Here is an 18,538-nt window from a genome sequence, read left to right on the forward strand (position 1 = left end):
GCTCTGACTGGAGATCAAACCCACAATCTTGGCGTATTGGGACGACTTTCCAACCAATTGAGCTAACTGGCCATGGCCTGTCTTCTTTCTCAATGTCAGTAACTCCCTATGTGACCCATCCTTGCTCACAAGTGATGTTTTAATGAACACTTAGGGATGACTCTCCATCACAACTCCAGCAACATAACAAGTCTTCATAATTTCTGAGATGCACTGTTGGCCTCTTTCCAGAAGCTCAACAGCAGTATTCTTGCAAACTATCCCTGTGTGCAGTCAGTGGTGACAATGACACTTCCCTACATAGCTACTGTTTGTCACCCAGTGTTAAAGAGTTGGCAGCCTTATGATACAGTCCAGTTTGCCTTTGGTGTGCCCAACAGTGCCTTTCCCCAGCGGGTGTCACCTCTCTCCTTTCTCCAGGCTCCCATGCTCTCCTCATCTAGCATGTCTTCTCCTTATCATGCAAAAGAGAGTGGACTATTAGTCACTCAGATGTCACCAGATCTGCAGGCCATTTCTTCCCCACTCCCATACCCACAACTAACCAGAAGAATGTCCTATTAGAACTTCCTAGGAATGGCTGAGGAAAAGGGACACTTTTCAGTCACTCCTGGCTTCCTCCTAGCCAGGAATATGAACACTCCCTCCCAAGTCCCACCCCACCCTGGCCAGCAGGCACCTTTATCCAAACACTCCTCCCATTCATATTTTTAGAGTTCTAGATTGCCAACCTCTACCCATGATACTAATTTTGCTTCTCATGACGAAGTCTTGATATGTGGTAGTTCTGGTTAAGGCAGAATTTAATTGCCTTGGGCCAAAGGCCATGGGAAAATCAGAACAAAGGGTGTGTAAGTTAGAAAGTGCAAAGCAGAATAAGAGAGAATAAGTTTCTAAGCATGAAAAAAACACAAAACCATAATCAATTCACTACTTTCTATCTAATTCTTGGGTAAATGGCATTATGTGTGCCTTATAAATCTTCTGGAATGGTTCCAAATCATAGACCAGAACAACCATACAATGAAGAGCCTCTATCTAACCAAAAAGCAATGCAAACACATGCTATAAGCTAGTCTAGGAAATATTGCACAAAGCTCTGTCTGTGCCTGGGCAAGATATTATTAATCAAGTAAAACACTCAACTCTAGGGCTTTTAAAACTGAGCTCTAAAATCTACCTCCATTAGGATCTCCCAGAAGTTCTTGTTAACCATACAGATCGGGACGAAGGGGTTCCCTTTCAGACCAGCTAAATTATACTTTCTGGAGGTAGGTGCCTGAAATCTGCACATTTAAAGATCTCCCTTGATGATTTTACTGTGTCTAAAATTTAAGAACCATTTGTCTATTATGATCACTTTGGTTTTCTTGAATATCTTGGAAAAGAATTGATTTAATACAATCAGTTTGTTGGACAAAATTATTTAGAGGTCCAGTCCTGGAAATAGTGCCTAAAACAATCTTCTAGCACACTGATCATTTTACAGTTTATCTCTGACCATGTCAGTCCCTATTCAGAAAGCAAACAAGAGTGTCTGTCAAGGACAGGTGTCTCAGCCGAGCACTCCCAGCCCTCAAGAACATGCATCCCTTTTATTACACCTCTGAATCAATCCGTCACTTTTGTCTATTCACTAGTGTTCCCCAAAATGACTTTCTTAAAAAAAAATTAAAATGTATCTGTTTCACTTCCACCATTCACTCATTCATGCATTCACCCCCCAAAACGGGCATTTATTGAACACTTATGACTTTCCAAGTACTGCACTAGGCACTAAGAATTCACAGTTGAACTCTGTTCAGTAGCTCAGTTGGTTAGAACATCATCCTAATACACCAATGTTGTGGGTTCAATCCCCAGTCAGGGTACATACAAGAGTCAAGCAATGATGCCCTGGCCAGTTGGCTCAGTGGTAGAGCAGGGAGGCTCCATGGCCTCCACCTCAGGCGCTAGAGTGGTTTCGACTGAAACGAGCAATAGCCCAGATGGGCAGAGCATTGCCCCCTGGTGGCATGCTGGGTGGATCCCGGTTGGGCGCATGCAGAAGTCTGTCTCTCTGCCTCCCTGCTTCTCACTTCAGAAAAATTTAAAAATAAAACAAGTACATTCTCTAAGAAATTATTTCCCATAAATAATTTGCTTAGTCTTCTCTTGAGGAATTTATTATATTAAGGTCTGACTTTTAGTTATTCATGTATGTATATCTTCCCTGTCTTGTGAAATGCAAGAACTTTGGTGTCAAACAATGCCTTTCTCACCTGTGTATGCCCCCAAAAGGGGTGTCAATAAATGCTTTCTGAACTGGATCGAATTCAGTTTCAAGCAAAGTGACTTTGGTGTTTGTGGAATGAAATCAATTTGAAGTGCCAAATTGGCTATGCATGAATTTTTGCATTTCTATCATTGGACATAGCACAATTTTAACAGATGGTTCTTTAAAAATAGATGTAAGATTTTAAAAATAGTTTCTTCCAAGCACAGAATGTGGGCTCCAGTCAAATCCTGGACATCTGGCAAATCAAGCTAAGAAAGTAACAGGTGTTCAGGAGGTCAAGCTTATGGTCTGGGTCAGTCCACTTGTCTGTCACGGGAAAAGTCTCAAATGTAGGTCCAAGGAAAAGGGTAACTTTAACACTGGACACTTTGAACCCAGCCACCAATGCCGCAGCCATCTATAGCCTTTGTTGTTTTGAATACCTCAAGAAAGCATTCTTTAGAAATGAACCCCTTTGATAGAACATCAGAGACGTGATTTGTGAAAAAAAAGATCAATGAGCTGGACTTCATTAAAATAAAAAATTCCTGCTCTGCAAAAGACGATGTCAACAGAATTCAATAACAAGTCACAGACTGAGAGAAAATATTTGTGAAAAGATACATCTGATAAAAGACTGTTATTTAAAATATACAGAGGCCCTGGCCGGTTGGCTCAGTGGTAGAGTGTCAGCCTGACATGTGGAAGTCCCAGGTTCGAGGCCTGGTCAGGGCACACAGGAGAAGCGACCACCTGCCCCTCTCCTTTCTCTCTCTCTCTCTCTCTCTCTGTCTCTCTCCCTCTTTCTCTCAAATCAACAGGGAAAAAAATAAACTAGCAAACCAAAAAAAGAATGGAGGAATCTTAAATTTATATTACTAAGTAAAAAAAGTCAACCTTAAAAGGCTATATACTGCATGATTCCAATTCTAGGACATTCTGAAAAAGAAAAACTATGGAGACAATAAAACAATCAGTGTTTACCAAAGGTTGGGGATGTGGAGAAGTGAATATGCAAAGCACAAAGGCTCTTTAGGGCACTGAAAATACTCTGTTATATATAATGATGGATACATGTCATTATCTATTTGTCCAGACCCACAGAACAATGGAGATTACGATGTGTCAAAGTGGGTTCATCCTTCATAAAAAAATGCACCACTCTGGTGAGTGGTGTTGATAATGGGGGAGGTTATTTATGAATGAAAGCAGGAGGTATCTGGTAAATCTAAAACTTCTCTAAAAAAAAAAGTAAAAGAAGACTCACATGAAACCCTCAGGTATTCAATTCCTGAGACCCATGGTCATATTAGTTTCTTCAACTTATAGGGGTGGGTTTTCCTGAAATCTTCACTTCTGTGTTCTATCATTAATTTTTCAAATTTTTTCTTTCAGGACCCACAATGTAGATGATAACCTTTATAATCAATATTCGTAGTTGTGAACAGTCATTATTTCAGAACAATGGAACTGTGAGTAATCTGAACTTTCTGTGTCTTATATTTCTGTGATATCTATATTTTTACAAACAGGTATTGTTTTTGTAAGAAAGAAAGAGATCAAGTTCATTTTTTTTAATTTGAAAAGACATATAAATCAGGAGAAGCATATTCATTACTTTTATATAAGATGATAAAGGTATTTTTGTTTGTTATTTTTAAGAGTCAACTGAAGGAGGGGAAATTCTGGGCCAGATGTCCCATTTACATCCTCAAGGTAACAATAGCAGGAGATGTAGCCGTCTTGCTGTTATTTCTCTGTCTCCTAAGACTATAAATTGTTGTGTTGTGGTGTGTGTGTGTGTGTGTGTCTGTGTGTGTGTGTGTGTGTGTGTGTGTGTGTCTTCCTTAGCATGGAATTGTAGTAAGCACTCAAAGATACCTTTGAGGCCCTGGCCGGTTGGCTCAGTGGTAGAGCGTCGGCCTGGCATGCAGGAGTCCTGGGTTCGATTCCCAGCCAGGGCACACAGGAGAAGCACCCATCAGCTTCTCCACCCCTCCCCCTCTCCTTCCTCTCTCTCTCTCTCTTCCCCTCCAGCAGCCAAGGCTCCAGTGGAGCAAAGTTGGCCCCGGGCGCTGAGGATGGCTCTGCGGCCTCTGCCTCAGGCGCTAGAATGGCTTTGATTGCAACAGAGCGACACCCCAGATGGGCAGAGCATCGCCCCCTGGTGGGCATGCGGGGTGGATCCCGGTCGGGCACATGCAGGAGTCTGTCTGACTGCCTCCCTGTTTCCAACTTCAGAAAAAAAAAAAAAAAAAGAATTAAAAAAAAAAGATACCTTTGATTAGTTTAATTGGATTATCACATTAAGACAAAAAGTGTTTTCCCTTGAAATATTCAGATAAACTAGGATATTGAAAGAATTTTGTAAATGCTGAAGAAAAGTTGTTATTTTTAACCAGATTATGAAGTCAATACTCAGAATGACACCCTTGACTCAGTCATGGTGAATATTTATCTTAGAGAACAAAGAACCCTGTTTTATTTTTTTGCATTTAGAGATAGAGAAGAAAGGAGAAATACAGATTTGTTGTTCCACTTATTAATACATTCATTTGGTTGATTCTTGTATGTGCCCTGACTGGGAAGTGAACCCACAACTTGGGTGTATCAGGACAACACTCCAATCAACTGAGCTCCCCAGCCAGGGCCAATTCTGTTCATTTCTTCAATAAAGAAATTTCCCTTTGTCATCTCACACTTAAAAAAAATAAACTTGCCCTTAAAAAAATAATAAAATAAAGTTGCCTTTCAGAAACAAGCTCATTTGGAGGCCAGCACTTGGTAAAAGTATTTGTTTGAAATCCAAACAAAAGTAACCCAAATTCTGGTGCCCTTCCTGTGTCCATCCTGCAGTATCAGGAATCCTGAAGAAGGAAGGTCTTGACCAGGGGCCCTCACGGAGCCTGCTGGGAGACAGCTGCCTACGAGGATGGGTGACTCGCAGTCCCCAAGCACTGCTGGCGCCTTGGTGACCGTCCAGGAAGTGAGGCGAGGGAGCCTCTGTGGCAAGAATTTTCTCCCCAGTGGGTTTAAAAGTTCAAGAGTTGCTACTTTTCCCATTTCTAAGGAAGCAGCCTTTGTTCCAGGGAAACTGCATGTTTTCTAAGCGAGACCTTGCACAGCCCGTCTCAGGAGAAGGAGCTTCCACTGCACTCTCTACAGCTTCGTAAATTGCTTATTCTTAAAATCTTTTTTGAGTCCATTAGGGTACAACCTTTTCTTATTTTTTAAAAGAGATTTTTAAAAGAAAACGTTAAGTCATTTCAACATGACACTGAGCCAAACCAGACTATTCTTTTCAAACAGCTCTGCTTTTCAGAAGAAGCAATTTGAATGTTTATATCAGAGGTCCCCAAACTACGGCCAGCGGGCCACATGCGGCCCCCTGAGGCCATTTATCCGGCCCCCCCCGCCGCACTTCCGGAAGGGGCACCTCTTTCATTGGTGGTCAGTGAGAGGAGCATAGTTCCCATTGAAATACTGGTCAGTTTGTTTATTTAAATTTACTTGTTCTTTATTTTAAATATTGTATTTGTTCCCATTTTGTTTTCCTACTTTAAAATAAAATATGTGCAGTGTGCATAGGGATTTGTTCATAGTTTTTTTATAGTCCGGCCCTCTAATGGTCTGAGGGACAGTGAACTGGCCCCCTGTGTAAAAAGTTTGGGGACTCCTGGTTTATATAGAGGGTGCCACCTGGGCTTGTTTTTGTATTAATAGTAGTAATAATACTAATAATAGCCACTATTAAGGTAGCACTTACTGTATGCCAGGCACTGGACTAGGTACTTAACACTCATCTCATTTAATCCTTGCAACAATGTTACCATGTAAGTGCTGCTATTATATCCCCATATTACAGTGGAGAAAGCTGAGATTGAGAGAGGTTAAGTAAATTACCCAAGGTCACATGGCTAACTAACCATAAGCACAGAAACCAACCTGGGCCAGCCTGGCCCCAAAGCACTTGATCTTACCCATAATGATACACCTTCAGGATGAAAGTCTTGTATCCAAACCTGGACTGAAATTTCCTGGAGGGCAGGTGCTTGAAGCATTTGTCGCCCGCAGCACATCTGCAGCTAGCAGCGGGTTCAGAAACCCAGTGACCGGTTTTTTTTAATGCCATAAATACTAAGAAATGGCATAGCACCACCAATTTACTCTAAAGAACAAGTTTACTCCTTTTATTTGAATGAACCTTAGTGTTACTTGTTCCCTAAAAACTGGCTGAAGAGGTGACACAAAAAGGCCCATTTAACGTTTTGGCTTTTGAAATGGAATACACATAATGAAACTGCTTTTTATCTATAAGTGTACTGGGTTGAATAGTGTCCTCCCAAAAGTTACACCCATCGGAAACCCCAGAACGTGACCTTATTTAGAAATAGGGTCTTTGCAGATGTACTCAAGTTAAGATGAGGTCATACGGGATTAGGATGGGCCTATTCCAATGACCGGTGTCCTTATAACAGGTGGGAAATTTGGACAAACACAAAAGAGAACACTATGTGATGGCAGAGACTGAGACTGGGATGCCAAGGACTGCAGGACCCACCAGAAGCTAGGAGAGGGGCATGGCACAGATTACCCCTCAAAGTTTTCAGAAGGACCCAACCCTGTTGTCACCTTGATTTTAGACTCATAGTCTACAGAAACGTGAGAGAATAAATTTCTATTACTGAAGCCACCCAGTTTGTGGTACTTGATCACAGCTGCCTTAAGAAACTAATACACAGGGTCCAGCTTAAGAAAAACATCAATGTGAGGAAAGGTACCCTGACCCTCCCGACTCAGAGGCCACTCCAAATATCCCACCAGCTGGGGCTGCCCTGTGTGGGCCAGAAGGCACCTACTGCCCGTCCCAGGCCTACGCAGTGATCGGTGAAGGAGGTGAGGAGGAAATGGGTGGAACTACTTGGGTCCGAAGCTGATAGTGTGCTGGTTAAGGCCAGTATGTTTCCTCTGTGTTTTATTTGTCATCACTGCTGCGGCAGCAAAAGGGAGTCATTGCAGAGCTCTTGTGGGACCGAGAGTGTCCGAGGACCCAGCAACAGCCCACAGTGCCGCTGGGCACAGGGTGACTGCAAAACGTGTTGCTGATGTGCTGGGTGGGCTCTGTCAGTCCCAGCTGTCCCCAGGAAGAAGGAGCCAGCTGCCCCGTGCTGGACACTTACAACTACTTGGTCAGTAAATGGGTCAAAACCTGAATACTGGGCCATCTGTGGGGTGAGGGTGAGCGGGGCAGTGGCTGGGGTTGGGCTGAGTGACACAAGAAGTCAGGCCAGGCCCTGGCCGGTTGGCTCAGCGGTAAAGCATCGGCCTGGCGTGCGGGGGACCTGGGTTCGATTCCTGGCCAGGGAACATAGGAGAAGCGCCCATTTGCTTCTCCACCCCTCCCCCTCTCCTTCCTCTCTGTCTCTCTCTTCCCCTCCTGCAGCCAAGGCTCCATTGGAGCAAAGATGGCCCGGGCGCTGGGGATGGCTTCTTGGCCTCTGCCCCAGGCGCTAGAGTGGCTCTGGTCGTGGCAGAGCGATGCCCCGGAGGGGCAGAGCATCGCCCCCTGGTAGGCAGAGCATCGCCCTGGCGGGCGTGCCGGGTGGATCCTGGTCGGGCGCATGCGGAAGTCTGTCTGACTGTCTCTCCCCGTTTCCAGCTTCGGAAAAAATACAAAAAAAAAAAAGAAGTCAGGCCAGAAAGGGTCAGGGATGCTGCAAGGCAGGAAGGGAGGTGCCGCTACAGAGGGTGAGCAGACCACTCCGGCGAGAAATGAAGAGCAAACAGAAATGAAGAGAAAATAGAACCTGAGAGGCCAATCCTGGTGAGGAAAAGTAACCAGGGTGCCCTCCCAGAAAGGAAGATTCAAGGTGGCGGTGACCATGAGGGACAAGAAGCCCCTTCCTTCCTGGGCCACATGCCATGGCTGGGGAAACAGGGAGGTGTTTGCTGACGCAGCTCAGGACGGAGGAAGGGACAGAGGCACTTTGGCATCACATTCCCCTGGAAGTCTCTAAGAGGAGTTCACACTTGGCCGGCCGTGTGAAAGGTCTGACCGTCTTGTAGACTTCCTTCCAGCTTCGGCCCAAAGCCCTCCCCCTGGTCCCCGGCTCCCGGCCCCCGGCTCCCAGTCCCTGTCCCATCCAGAGCAGTACCTGATGGCCCCAAATGACCGACATATCAGAGAACAAAAAGAATAACGTGGGTTACGCAAAATTTCAGGTGCTTAAAGGACCAAGGGGCTGTCTTGGGGGCCAGGAAGGGGTCAAGGGTGAGGGAGGGAGAGAAAGACGCTCCAAAACAAGGGCCTGGGCCCTGGCCGGTTGGCTCAGTGGTAGAGCATCAGCCTGGCGTGCGGGGGACCCGGGTTCGATTCCCGGCCAGGGCACATAGGAGAAGCGCCCATTTGCTTCTCCAACCCCCTCCCTTCCTCTCTGTCTCTCTCTTCCCCTCCCGCAGCCAAGGCTCCATTGGAGCAAAGATGACCCGGGCGCTGGGGATGGCTCCTTGGCCTCTGCCCCAGGCGCTAGAGTGGCTCTGGTCACGGCAAAGCAACACCCCCTGGTAGGCAGAGCATCGCCCCCTGGTGGGCGTGCCGGGTGGATCCCGGTTGGGCGCATGCGGGAGTCTGTCTGTCTCTCCCTATTTCCAGCTTCAGAAAAATACAAAAAAACAAAAACAAGGGACTAACCGGGAGACTGGCAGCTGGGAGCACAGGCTGGTGACTGCATGCCTGGAGGCGAAGAGGCTCATGAGAAGAGCAGAGCCCACGTCTGGAGCCTCGCCAGGGGACAGTGTATGGGGTGAAGGCTGCAAATCTGTATTTAAGCCTTGCTTAGAGCCTTCTGCTGGAGTCTGTATGTACTGGGTCAGCTCACTGTGAGGCTTGTCGGTAAAGGGCTGTCCCACCCCTCTCCTCTTCCATGAATGGCATTTCACAAACAGCCCTAGCTGTCCCAATTCAGGGCAGCTCCACCAGCCGCACAGGGCCCTGTCTGCGTGGGCAGGAGCTACAGACAGTGTAACGATGAGGAAGGCTTTCTTGGCAACTCCTCGTGTGACTTCAGTAGACTCCTCCAGGGTAGGCTGGGCCATCAGAAGGGTCAGCTTACCTCCCATGCCTGGCGTGCTGGTCCCACTGGGGTCATCGGGATGTGGAGTTGAAGGTGGATCATAGCCGATCACCAAGTCAATGGTGGCCTGGGTAGAAACAATGCATTTCAGACAGAATCAAGGTAGGGCATCGGAATGCCATGGACCCAATGCAAACAAATTCAGCAGGAGTAAAAGTTCTAGGAGGGGTGAGCAAGGGGATAGGTAAGTGAGAACAGAAAGGCAGAGGATGCACACCCCACTGCTTACATCTTCTCACAGGTGAGCTCAGGTGGAGGTCCTGGGAAAGGAATGACCTGTTACGCAGGGGTCCCCAAACTACGGCCCGCGGGCCACATGCAGCCCCCTGAGGCCATTTATCCGGCCCCCGCCGCACTCCCGGAAGGGGCACCTCTTTCATTGGTGGTCAGTAAGAGAAGCACATTGACCATCTCATTAGCCAAAAGCAGGCCCATAGTTCCCATTGAAATACTGGTCAGTTTGTTGATTTAAATGTACTTGTTCTTCATTTTAAATATTGTATTTGTTCCCGTTTTGTTTTTTTACTTTAAAATAAGATATGTGCAGTGCGCATAGGGATTTGTTCATAGTTTTTTCTTATAGTCCGGCCCTCCAATGGTCTGAGGGACAGTGAACTGGCCCCCTGTGTAAAAAGTTTGGGGACCCCTGTGTTACAGGTTGCCAAGTGTCTCATTGTTAAAAGGCAACCTCATAAACTGGAAGAAAGTTGTGACAGGCGAGCCTGAACTTGTAATTAGCTTCCATCCTAGACTGGAGATGGCTTCCAACCACAGAATTACAGCCACAGAGTCTCCGTTTAAATATATTGTTTACTTGCCCATTGACTTCTTTGTTAACTGCTAAAATGTATTGTTACACTTTTCGCTAGAGAGAATTTTAAGTGAGTAATAAAGGATTATATAACATTGTGATTCATAAAATAGAATAAAAAAAGGAATCAACTTTAGTTAAAGAAGGAAACAAATGCAAATCAACGAAGTTTAAGATAATAGCCTTTTGCATAAAATATGACCCCCAAGATGGTTAGCAGCTAAGGCAAGATTGGAGAACTGAAAGTGCTCTGTAACTTCCATTACCAGAAAGAAACAAACATGTTAATTTCTTACAGGAGATAAAGTTATTCCCACTTTAAAATCTGAGAGAAATTTCTCACATGGGGCATTATTTTAGGGAAGAGTTTCTTATATTTCTATACTTCATGAACCTACAAAATTTCAAAAGTTTGCTAGGAGGAGTGAACCATAGGGATGTGAACAGATTCCCACGACTATTGTCAACCAAAATGAAATGAATTTTAACAGCAAAAATGAGGAAGTGTGAACCTCAGAATACAGGAATTACTTTGCAAGTAAGAATGGTGAGTGTGCACACACACACGCACGCACACACACACATGCCAGGTTACCAGTTAAAGCACAGACAAAATACTTAAAATATATTTATACTAAAAAATTATTCATTGTTTAGCTGAAATTCAAATGTAAGTGGGCATCCTATGCTTTTATTTGCTACTTTGCTGCATCTGGTTCTATCTATCTGTCTCTTTCCCTTCCTCCCTACTTCCTGCCCCTCCCTCCCTCTGTCCATCCCTTGTTTTTTCCATATTTCTGCTCACCAGTGAATATTAATTCCCTCATTGATCAGCGCATTCTGTGGCCAATTTTGGAACTATGATCTGGGAGACACTGAACAGGATAATAAGTGATTCCTCTACCACAGTTTCATGACAAAGAATCATAGAAGCAGCACCTTATGATAAAGACTGAGGTCACAACAGGAAGACCAAATGCAGAGAGCACTGAGGGGCTCAGTTGTTAAACTTAATTGAAGAATTAAACTTTCTTTTCTAATTTATTATTTTTATTTTTATTTATTTTTTCTTTTTTTTTTTCCAAAGCTGGAAACGGGGAGGCAGTCAGACAGACTCCTGCAAGCGCCCAACCGGGATCCACCCAGCATGCCCACCAGGGGGCGATGCCCTGCCCCTCTGGGGCGTCGCTCTGCTGCATCCAGAGCCATTCTAGTGCCTGAAGCAGAGGCCACAGAGCCATCCTCAGCGCCTGGGCCATCTTTGCTCCAATGGAGCCTCGCTGTGGGGAGGAGAAGAGAGAGACAGAGAGGAAGGAGAGAGGGAGGGATGGAGAAGCAAATGGGCGCCTCTCCTGTGTGCCCTGGCCGGGAATCGAACCCGGGACTGCTGCACACCAGGCCGACGCTCTACTGCTGACCCAACCGGCCAGGGCCTCTAATTTATTTTTTTAAGTTTATTGACTTGAGAGAGAGAGGGGAAGGGAGAGACAGGAACATTGCACTGTTCCTGCATGTGCCCTGACCGGGGATGGAACACAACCTCTGAGCTTTGGAACGATGCTTTAACCAACTGAGCTATCCGGCCAGGGCAGAATCAAACTTTCAAAACCTAGAAGATGGAGCGTCAGCCTGGCGTGCGGGAGTCCTGGGTTCGATTCCCGGCCAGGGCACACAGGAGAAGCACCCATCTGCTTCTCCACCCCTCCCCCTCTCCTTCCTCTCTGTCTCTCTCTTCCCCTCCTGCAGCCAAGGCTCCATTGGAGCAAAGTTGGCCCGGGCGCTGAGGATGGCTGTATGGCCTCTGCCTCAGGCACTAGAATGGCCCTGGTTGCAACAGAGCGACACCCCAGAGGGGCAGAGCATCGCCCCCTGGTGGGCATGCCGGGTGGATCCCGGTTGGGCGCATGCGGTAGTCTGTCTGACTACCTCCCCATTTCCAACTTCAGAAAAATACAAAAAACCCCACAAAAACCAAAAAACTTAGAAGAGTACCACAATGGCTCAACCTCTGGCTCAATGGTTTCCTGATAACTTCAGGATTCCCAGATGTGTTGCAGGGACCTCTACCAGGGATAAGAAGCTATGAAAGGGGCAGGACTTGAGCCCTTGCTCTTCTTTACGCTATTCAGTGACCACAGTTCTGCCATTTCAGGTTTCTCATATGCTTTCTTCTGTGCTTTCAAAAAAAAAATTGTTGACTTATATTTTCTAAGTATCATTTTGCTCAGTCAGGTTTGGGGTAGATAGATGACAGCCAACATTCTGAATTTGTTTTTTGGTTAGAATGATGATTCACAGGAAATCTAGAAGTTTTGAAGACTAGACCAGCAAAATGGACATTCCTAGTGGATGTTGAGAAGCCTAACTTGTATTCTTACCTATAGGAATGGCCTCTTTTAGTATAAAATTTTCTCCCTTTGCCCAGACTCCCAAGCAAAATAAATATATTGGAAAATGAAGATGTTAGAGGTTAATGACATAAGAATGGTAGCTTTCTGAAAGCTTGTGAGCAATCATGAAATCTGAAAGCTGTGACGTTTGAGTTAATTTTTTAAGTTCACTTGAAGAAGAGAATTCTGGTCTCTCTCATATCAGACAATATCAATATGAATTTATTTAGAAAGGCTATGATCAGCCCTGGCCAGTTGGCTCAGCGGTAGAGTGTCGGCCCAGCGTATGGAAGTCCCGGGTTCGATTCCCAGCCAGGGCACATAGGAGAAGTGCCCATCTGCTTCTCCCCCCTTCCCCCTTTCCTTCCTCTCTGTCTCTCTCTTCCCCTCTCACAGCCAAGGCTCCATTGGAGCAAAGTTGGCCTGGGCACTGAGGACGGCTCCATGGCCTCCGCCTCAGGCATTAGAATGGCTCTGGCTGCAACAGAACAATACCTCAGATGGGCAAAGCATCGCCCTCTGGTGGGCATGCCAGGTGGATTCTGGTGGGGGAGTCTGACTGCCTCCCTGCTTCTAACTTCAGAAAAATACAAAAAAAAAAAAAGAAAAAGAAAAAAGAAAAAGAAAGGCTGTGATCAGAAAACCCACAGCTGTGATTCAGTAATGAAGATCATGCTATAAACATCCTGATATTCCGGAGTAGTATTAATAAATTACTTTCTATAGAGTGTCTGATACACAGAGCTATGCTCACCACACAAATGTTAACACCCAAGTGAACATGCACAGAGCTCTATCGAGAGAGGGTCCCACTTGCTCTATAGCATTCTGTTGTAGAAAATCAAGTTTATCTAATTTGCTAGTTCTGTGATTGAGAGTATAATAAGGCCATATTATTTGGAAATGGACTAGTTTATCTCAAAACCAGTAAGGGTGTGTGTGTGTGTGTGTGTGTGTGTGTGTGTAATGAGCTAATTATAATTTCACACTATTCTCTTAATAAACTTTTGCTTAATCATTTCACTTTGAGCCAGTCACCAAGAGGGAAAATGCTCACCCCAGTCTCTTGCCCCCTTTCGTTCAGCAGAGAGACCAGTTTGTAGGGCAGTGATCTGCTCTGGTCACCAATCAGGTCCTTCAGGGATACAGAGGCTGTGCCAATTAATCTGCAAAAGAAATGAGAAACAGTCAGCTAAGTAAGAGACATCTTTCCACTTGATTTGTTCATTAGACCTCCCAATTTCTTTCCTATCCATCTGTTACCATTAAAATCACTCAATGTGAGTCATTTTGTTCTCATCTTAGTAGGGTATTTTGCCTGTCAACATTATGTATCAGCCATCAATTCTTCATAACAAACAGTCATTTCAAGAGCTTAACTATGGTGCCTATGATATATCAAGTCATGATGAGATGGACGGATGAGAGGCAAAGACTGAATACAAACCCCTCCTCCAGCCCCCGGATCCAGGAAGAGAGAAAAGAAAAGATGAAATCCAAGCATTCCTCTGTAATGAAAACTTAAAAGGACCTATAGGACATTGCCCACTGTAAAAGCATCCCCCCAAGTAAATGTTGAAGTGTAAATAGGTTCCTAGTTTACTGATGGGGCTACCCTGCTGCTACCTCGTGCACTCTTAGCGGCATTCAAAAGTTAGATGTGTGTGCTTCTCTTTCTTCCTGGACCAGGGGATTATATTCAGCCTCTAGCACCCATCTACCCTTGAGTGCATGTGACACTGTACAGAAGTACACAGGTGCCCCTGCTCACTGAGTGACGCTCCCTAATGGCAGGACTTGTTGCCTGCCACTAACCCTAGTGCCTAGAACATGGTATATTTATTTCTTTTGTCCCCATATAGTATATTTCAGGGGTCCCCAAACTTTTTAAACAGGGGGCCAGTTCACTGTCCCTCAGACCATTGGAGGGCCGTACTATAAAAAAAACTATGAACAAATCCCTATGCACACTGCACATATCTTATTTTAAAGTAAAAAAACAAAACGGGAACAAATACAATATTTAAAATAAAGAACAAGTAAATTTAAATCAACAAACTGACCAGTATTTCAATGGGAACTATGCTTCTCTCACTGACCACCAATGAAAGAGGTGCCCCTTCCAGAAGTGCAGTGGGGGCCGGATAAATGACCTCAGGGGGCCACATGCGGCCCGCGGGCCGTAGTTTGGGGACCCCTGGTATATTTCTTAATAGGTATTACTTGAATGAAAAAAAGAATTAAATAAGTCTACATATATTGAGAATAAGACCCCAAGCATTTTTTGTAGTTAGGGCACATGATCAAAAAATTTATAAAACACATATGTCTGGGGAGTTAGTCAATCTAAAAATGTAACCCACAGAATACAGTCAGTAAATCAGGGGGTATAACATGCAACATGGTTTGAGACTGGGTGAATTGAAAAAGTTCCCGTTGTGAAATGCAACCAAAAAGCAAAGACAGCCCATGGTGTGCTCTCAGTATGAATACTGAAAGTGGAAAAGAGAAATAATAAGAATTTAAAAATGCTTTTTATTTATTTATGCCTCACTTACATTTGCAGTGACTTAGACTAATAAATATCAGTATAATAACATAGAATATCAGCAGCATAAAAATAGAACACTATACACCAAGTCCTCAAAGTGATAGAAGAGATTCCTTATATTAAAAAGCTCAAAGTAAAGAAACTATAGTTGAGTATAACATATAATTCTGGGCTTTCCACCAAAAATAAAAATCACAAAAGTTTATCTGATGAAGAAATATTCATTTTATTTGAAAATATAGTACATTTTATTTAAAAATCAGAAAGTGAAAGTTGATGTCAACCCAGACATATCGTTTTGGAACTGACATATATCCATATTCTCCTCCCCCACGAGACCTCAGAAATAGGAAGATCTGTTACCTCCCCCACGAGACCTCAGAAATAGGAAGATCTGTTACCCAATCCCATACATCCAGTGTGACTCAGTAATATTAATACTATTAATTAATATTATATCACACAAGACCAAAACGTTGCTCTGGCACCATTTCACCAAATTACCCAATGACGTCATCTATTTGCATATGGTTTCATAGAAGAGTACACCTTCTTGGACAGAACCCCTGACAAAACACTCAACAGCCATGGAGGACTCGAGCCTCTTCTAACATCACTTGTAGTCAGTTATTGTCTACAGAAAAAGAAAACTCTGCTTCCAGAGGGATAAGTGTGAACTTTTCAGTCTTTTTAGGTCAATACAGAACTTAGGTCTCTCAGTCAACGTTGAGAATTGATGGGACCCTCACAGAATAATTTCTCAGATGTGTACTCTCACTCAACATATTTATTTACATGAGCATGGTTTCTCCTCCCTTGCATTTTTATTTCCCTGACATACTGAGGACAAGAGTCTACACATGACTCCTCTTCACCAGATGAAACAGGTCAATCTCCCACACAAGATGAGAGCCCCTGGCAAGATGTCCTCCACGTCCGCCTCAGCACCCCATGTGTGCGCCTGAGGAGAATTTCTTACCATGCTTAAAAAATACGGCAATAAGCCAAAGGGTTGTTTATTTGAGTTTTTAAGAACAAAATATGAAAATTGCAGCTTTAAATGGCATCTGATTCATATTTAATGTCTCAACAAGGTAGTCTCCTTGAAAGATGTGGAAACACACTAGATTTTGTTCCTCACATTTACATGATTCCTAACCTAGCTTTACAATTTCAATAATGACACTGCATCCTTAAACATGTACTGATCTGCTTTTGCTAATGTCAGGATGACCTGAATCTCTACCAGGGATAATTCTTGGAACAAAAGAAAAAAATACAGCATGCTGAGACAATACTGGAGTGAACATGGGCTGCACCAGCCGTTTATCAGCCTTGGCACTACTGACATTTTGAACTGGACGATTCTTTGCTTTAGGGGCTGTCCTAGGCCCTGTCAGATGTTCAGCAGCATTCCTGACCTCTGCCCACCAGCATCTCTAGACATTGCCAGGTGTCCCCTGGTGAGCAAAACCACCCCAGGGCAAGAACCAGAAGGTTAGATGATTCCTGTTCTAGCCTTACCACTGTGGCCCAACTTCCTTCGAGGCCTTGGCTGACTCATGTAACTCTCTGAGCCTGCTTTGCTACCTACAAACAAGTGACTGAAGTAGTTAATTCCTCATACCCTTTTCAGCTCTAAAAATCTGCCACTGGACTTATATATGTGATGTCATCTACATTTACCTATTTAGAAAATCATCTCATGTTTTTTTTCTCTTAAAGTCCTTGTTCATTGATTTAGGAAAAAAAATATCCTAGATGTATCCATACTGGACAATCCAAAATACAAGGCAAAGGTTCTGCCTTCAAAGTATTAGACTATACTGTTGTGAGTCAAACTTCAATTTACACAGGGTGTCAGGAGGAAAGGGTAGGCCAATAACAGAAATGGGAAACACTGTGTGAGCAATAGGTAAGACGATAGGGAGCGGTGGGACTTGTGGCTAAGTGGAGGGCACAGGCTTGCCTAAAACACAATGCCCCATCTCTTGGCTTTTTATGGCCCTGAGTGGTTTTACAACTCCATTTTGACTCAACCACTGTCTGCTGCTCTCCTTTCCCCAGGAGAGAGTGTGAGAGGCTGGTAACAGCTCTCCGACCGAGGATGGAATAAAATAAATGAAGCCCATTATAAAGTCTTACCTCAATTCTTTCTTTCAGCAACCATTAGTCCATTTCTTAAGATTCACTTTTTCATCATAAAATTATGCTCTTGTGGGGAGAGGGGGGTACAGGGTATAAAAGAAAAACTTGAATTTCTTTTTTTTCTGAAGTAAAGGTAGTATGTTTAAGATGAAATCCCTAAGATTTTTTTTTTTGAATTTTTTTTTTTTTTTTCCTGAACCTGGAAACGGGGAGAGACAGTCAGACAGACTCCCGCATGCGCCCGACTGGGATCCACCCAGCACGCCCACCAGGGGCGACGCTCTGCCCACCAGGGGGCGATGCTCTGCCCCTCTGGGGCCTCGCTCCTTTGAGACCAGAGCCACTCTAGCGCCTGGGGCAGAGGTCAAGGAGCCATCCCCAGCGCCCGGGCCAACCTTGCTCCAATGGAGCCCTGGTTGCAGGAGGGGAAGAGAGAGACAGAGAGGAAGGGGGGGGGGGAGTGGAGAAGCAAATGGGCGCTTCTCCTACGTGCCCTGGCCGGGAATCGAACCCGGGACTTCTGCACACCAGGCCGACGCTCTACCGCTGAGCCAACCAGCCAGGGCCGAAATTCCTAAGATATTTTTAACAGCTAGGTTGAGCTGAAGAAAAATGCAAACAGTGATAGCATCTAAGCACTTTCACTATAAATTGAAGAAAACAGCCCCTGTGGGTGTGAGCTCTGCAGGACCCCAAAGGCACACCCGGCCCAGCCTGGCCTATTTTCTGTGATGTTGCCTGGAGACCAAATACAGCGAGGCTGGAAAATGATGACTTGGCCTCTTACACAAGGGATAGCTACAGTTCAGTCCAACTCCATGTCAATTTCCTTTAAAGGAGATGACACTAAACCAAGAATTCTTTTTCCTTCATGTTACTAATACCACAAATATGTTAAAATGTGACAGTAACCGGGTGACTTTGCCTTTGTATTTTCATGGAAAAATAAGAGTCTCCCCATGAGCTCCACCCACCACTAAAACAGATGGCCCACATCTCAAAAGGAAACTTTATAGTGAAAGAATTCAAGGCCTTTTGGCTCTCCAGCTTTGCTTGTGGAATTAATAAAATGCAGATGTATTCTGACATAAAGAAAAAGCCAGTCCTGCTCCTGTTCCATGAAATGTCCTTACGGTTCTGAGCTGGGTCTCTATGTCACAGCAAACTAGTTCTAAGCAGTGGGAGTAACTGCTTGAAAATGATGTTATGATATAGGGGAACAAACGAGTTTAGTTGTAAACTAGTCGA

The 18,538-nt window shown here is 44.6% G+C and overlaps 1 protein-coding gene across 7 annotated transcripts in view; it reads right to left on the minus strand.

Moving 5' to 3' along the window:
* MYOF (myoferlin) overlaps positions 1 to 18,538 on the minus strand; it is a 187,010-nt gene that overhangs the window by 126,128 nt on the left and 42,344 nt on the right. For all 7 annotated transcript variants that reach the window (XM_066240064.1, XM_066240063.1, XM_066240062.1 and 4 more), the window contains 2 exons: positions 13,649 to 13,757; positions 9,370 to 9,457 (listed from right to left, as the gene is read on the minus strand). In XM_066240064.1, coding sequence (XP_066096161.1) covers positions 9,370 to 9,457; positions 13,649 to 13,757 — 197 coding nt within the window. The remainder of the gene's footprint in view (positions 1 to 9,369; positions 9,458 to 13,648; positions 13,758 to 18,538) is intronic.

The sequence above is a fragment of the Saccopteryx bilineata genome, chromosome 7 (assembly GCF_036850765.1).
Source record: "Saccopteryx bilineata isolate mSacBil1 chromosome 7, mSacBil1_pri_phased_curated, whole genome shotgun sequence".
NCBI lineage: Eukaryota > Metazoa > Chordata > Mammalia > Chiroptera > Emballonuridae > Saccopteryx > Saccopteryx bilineata.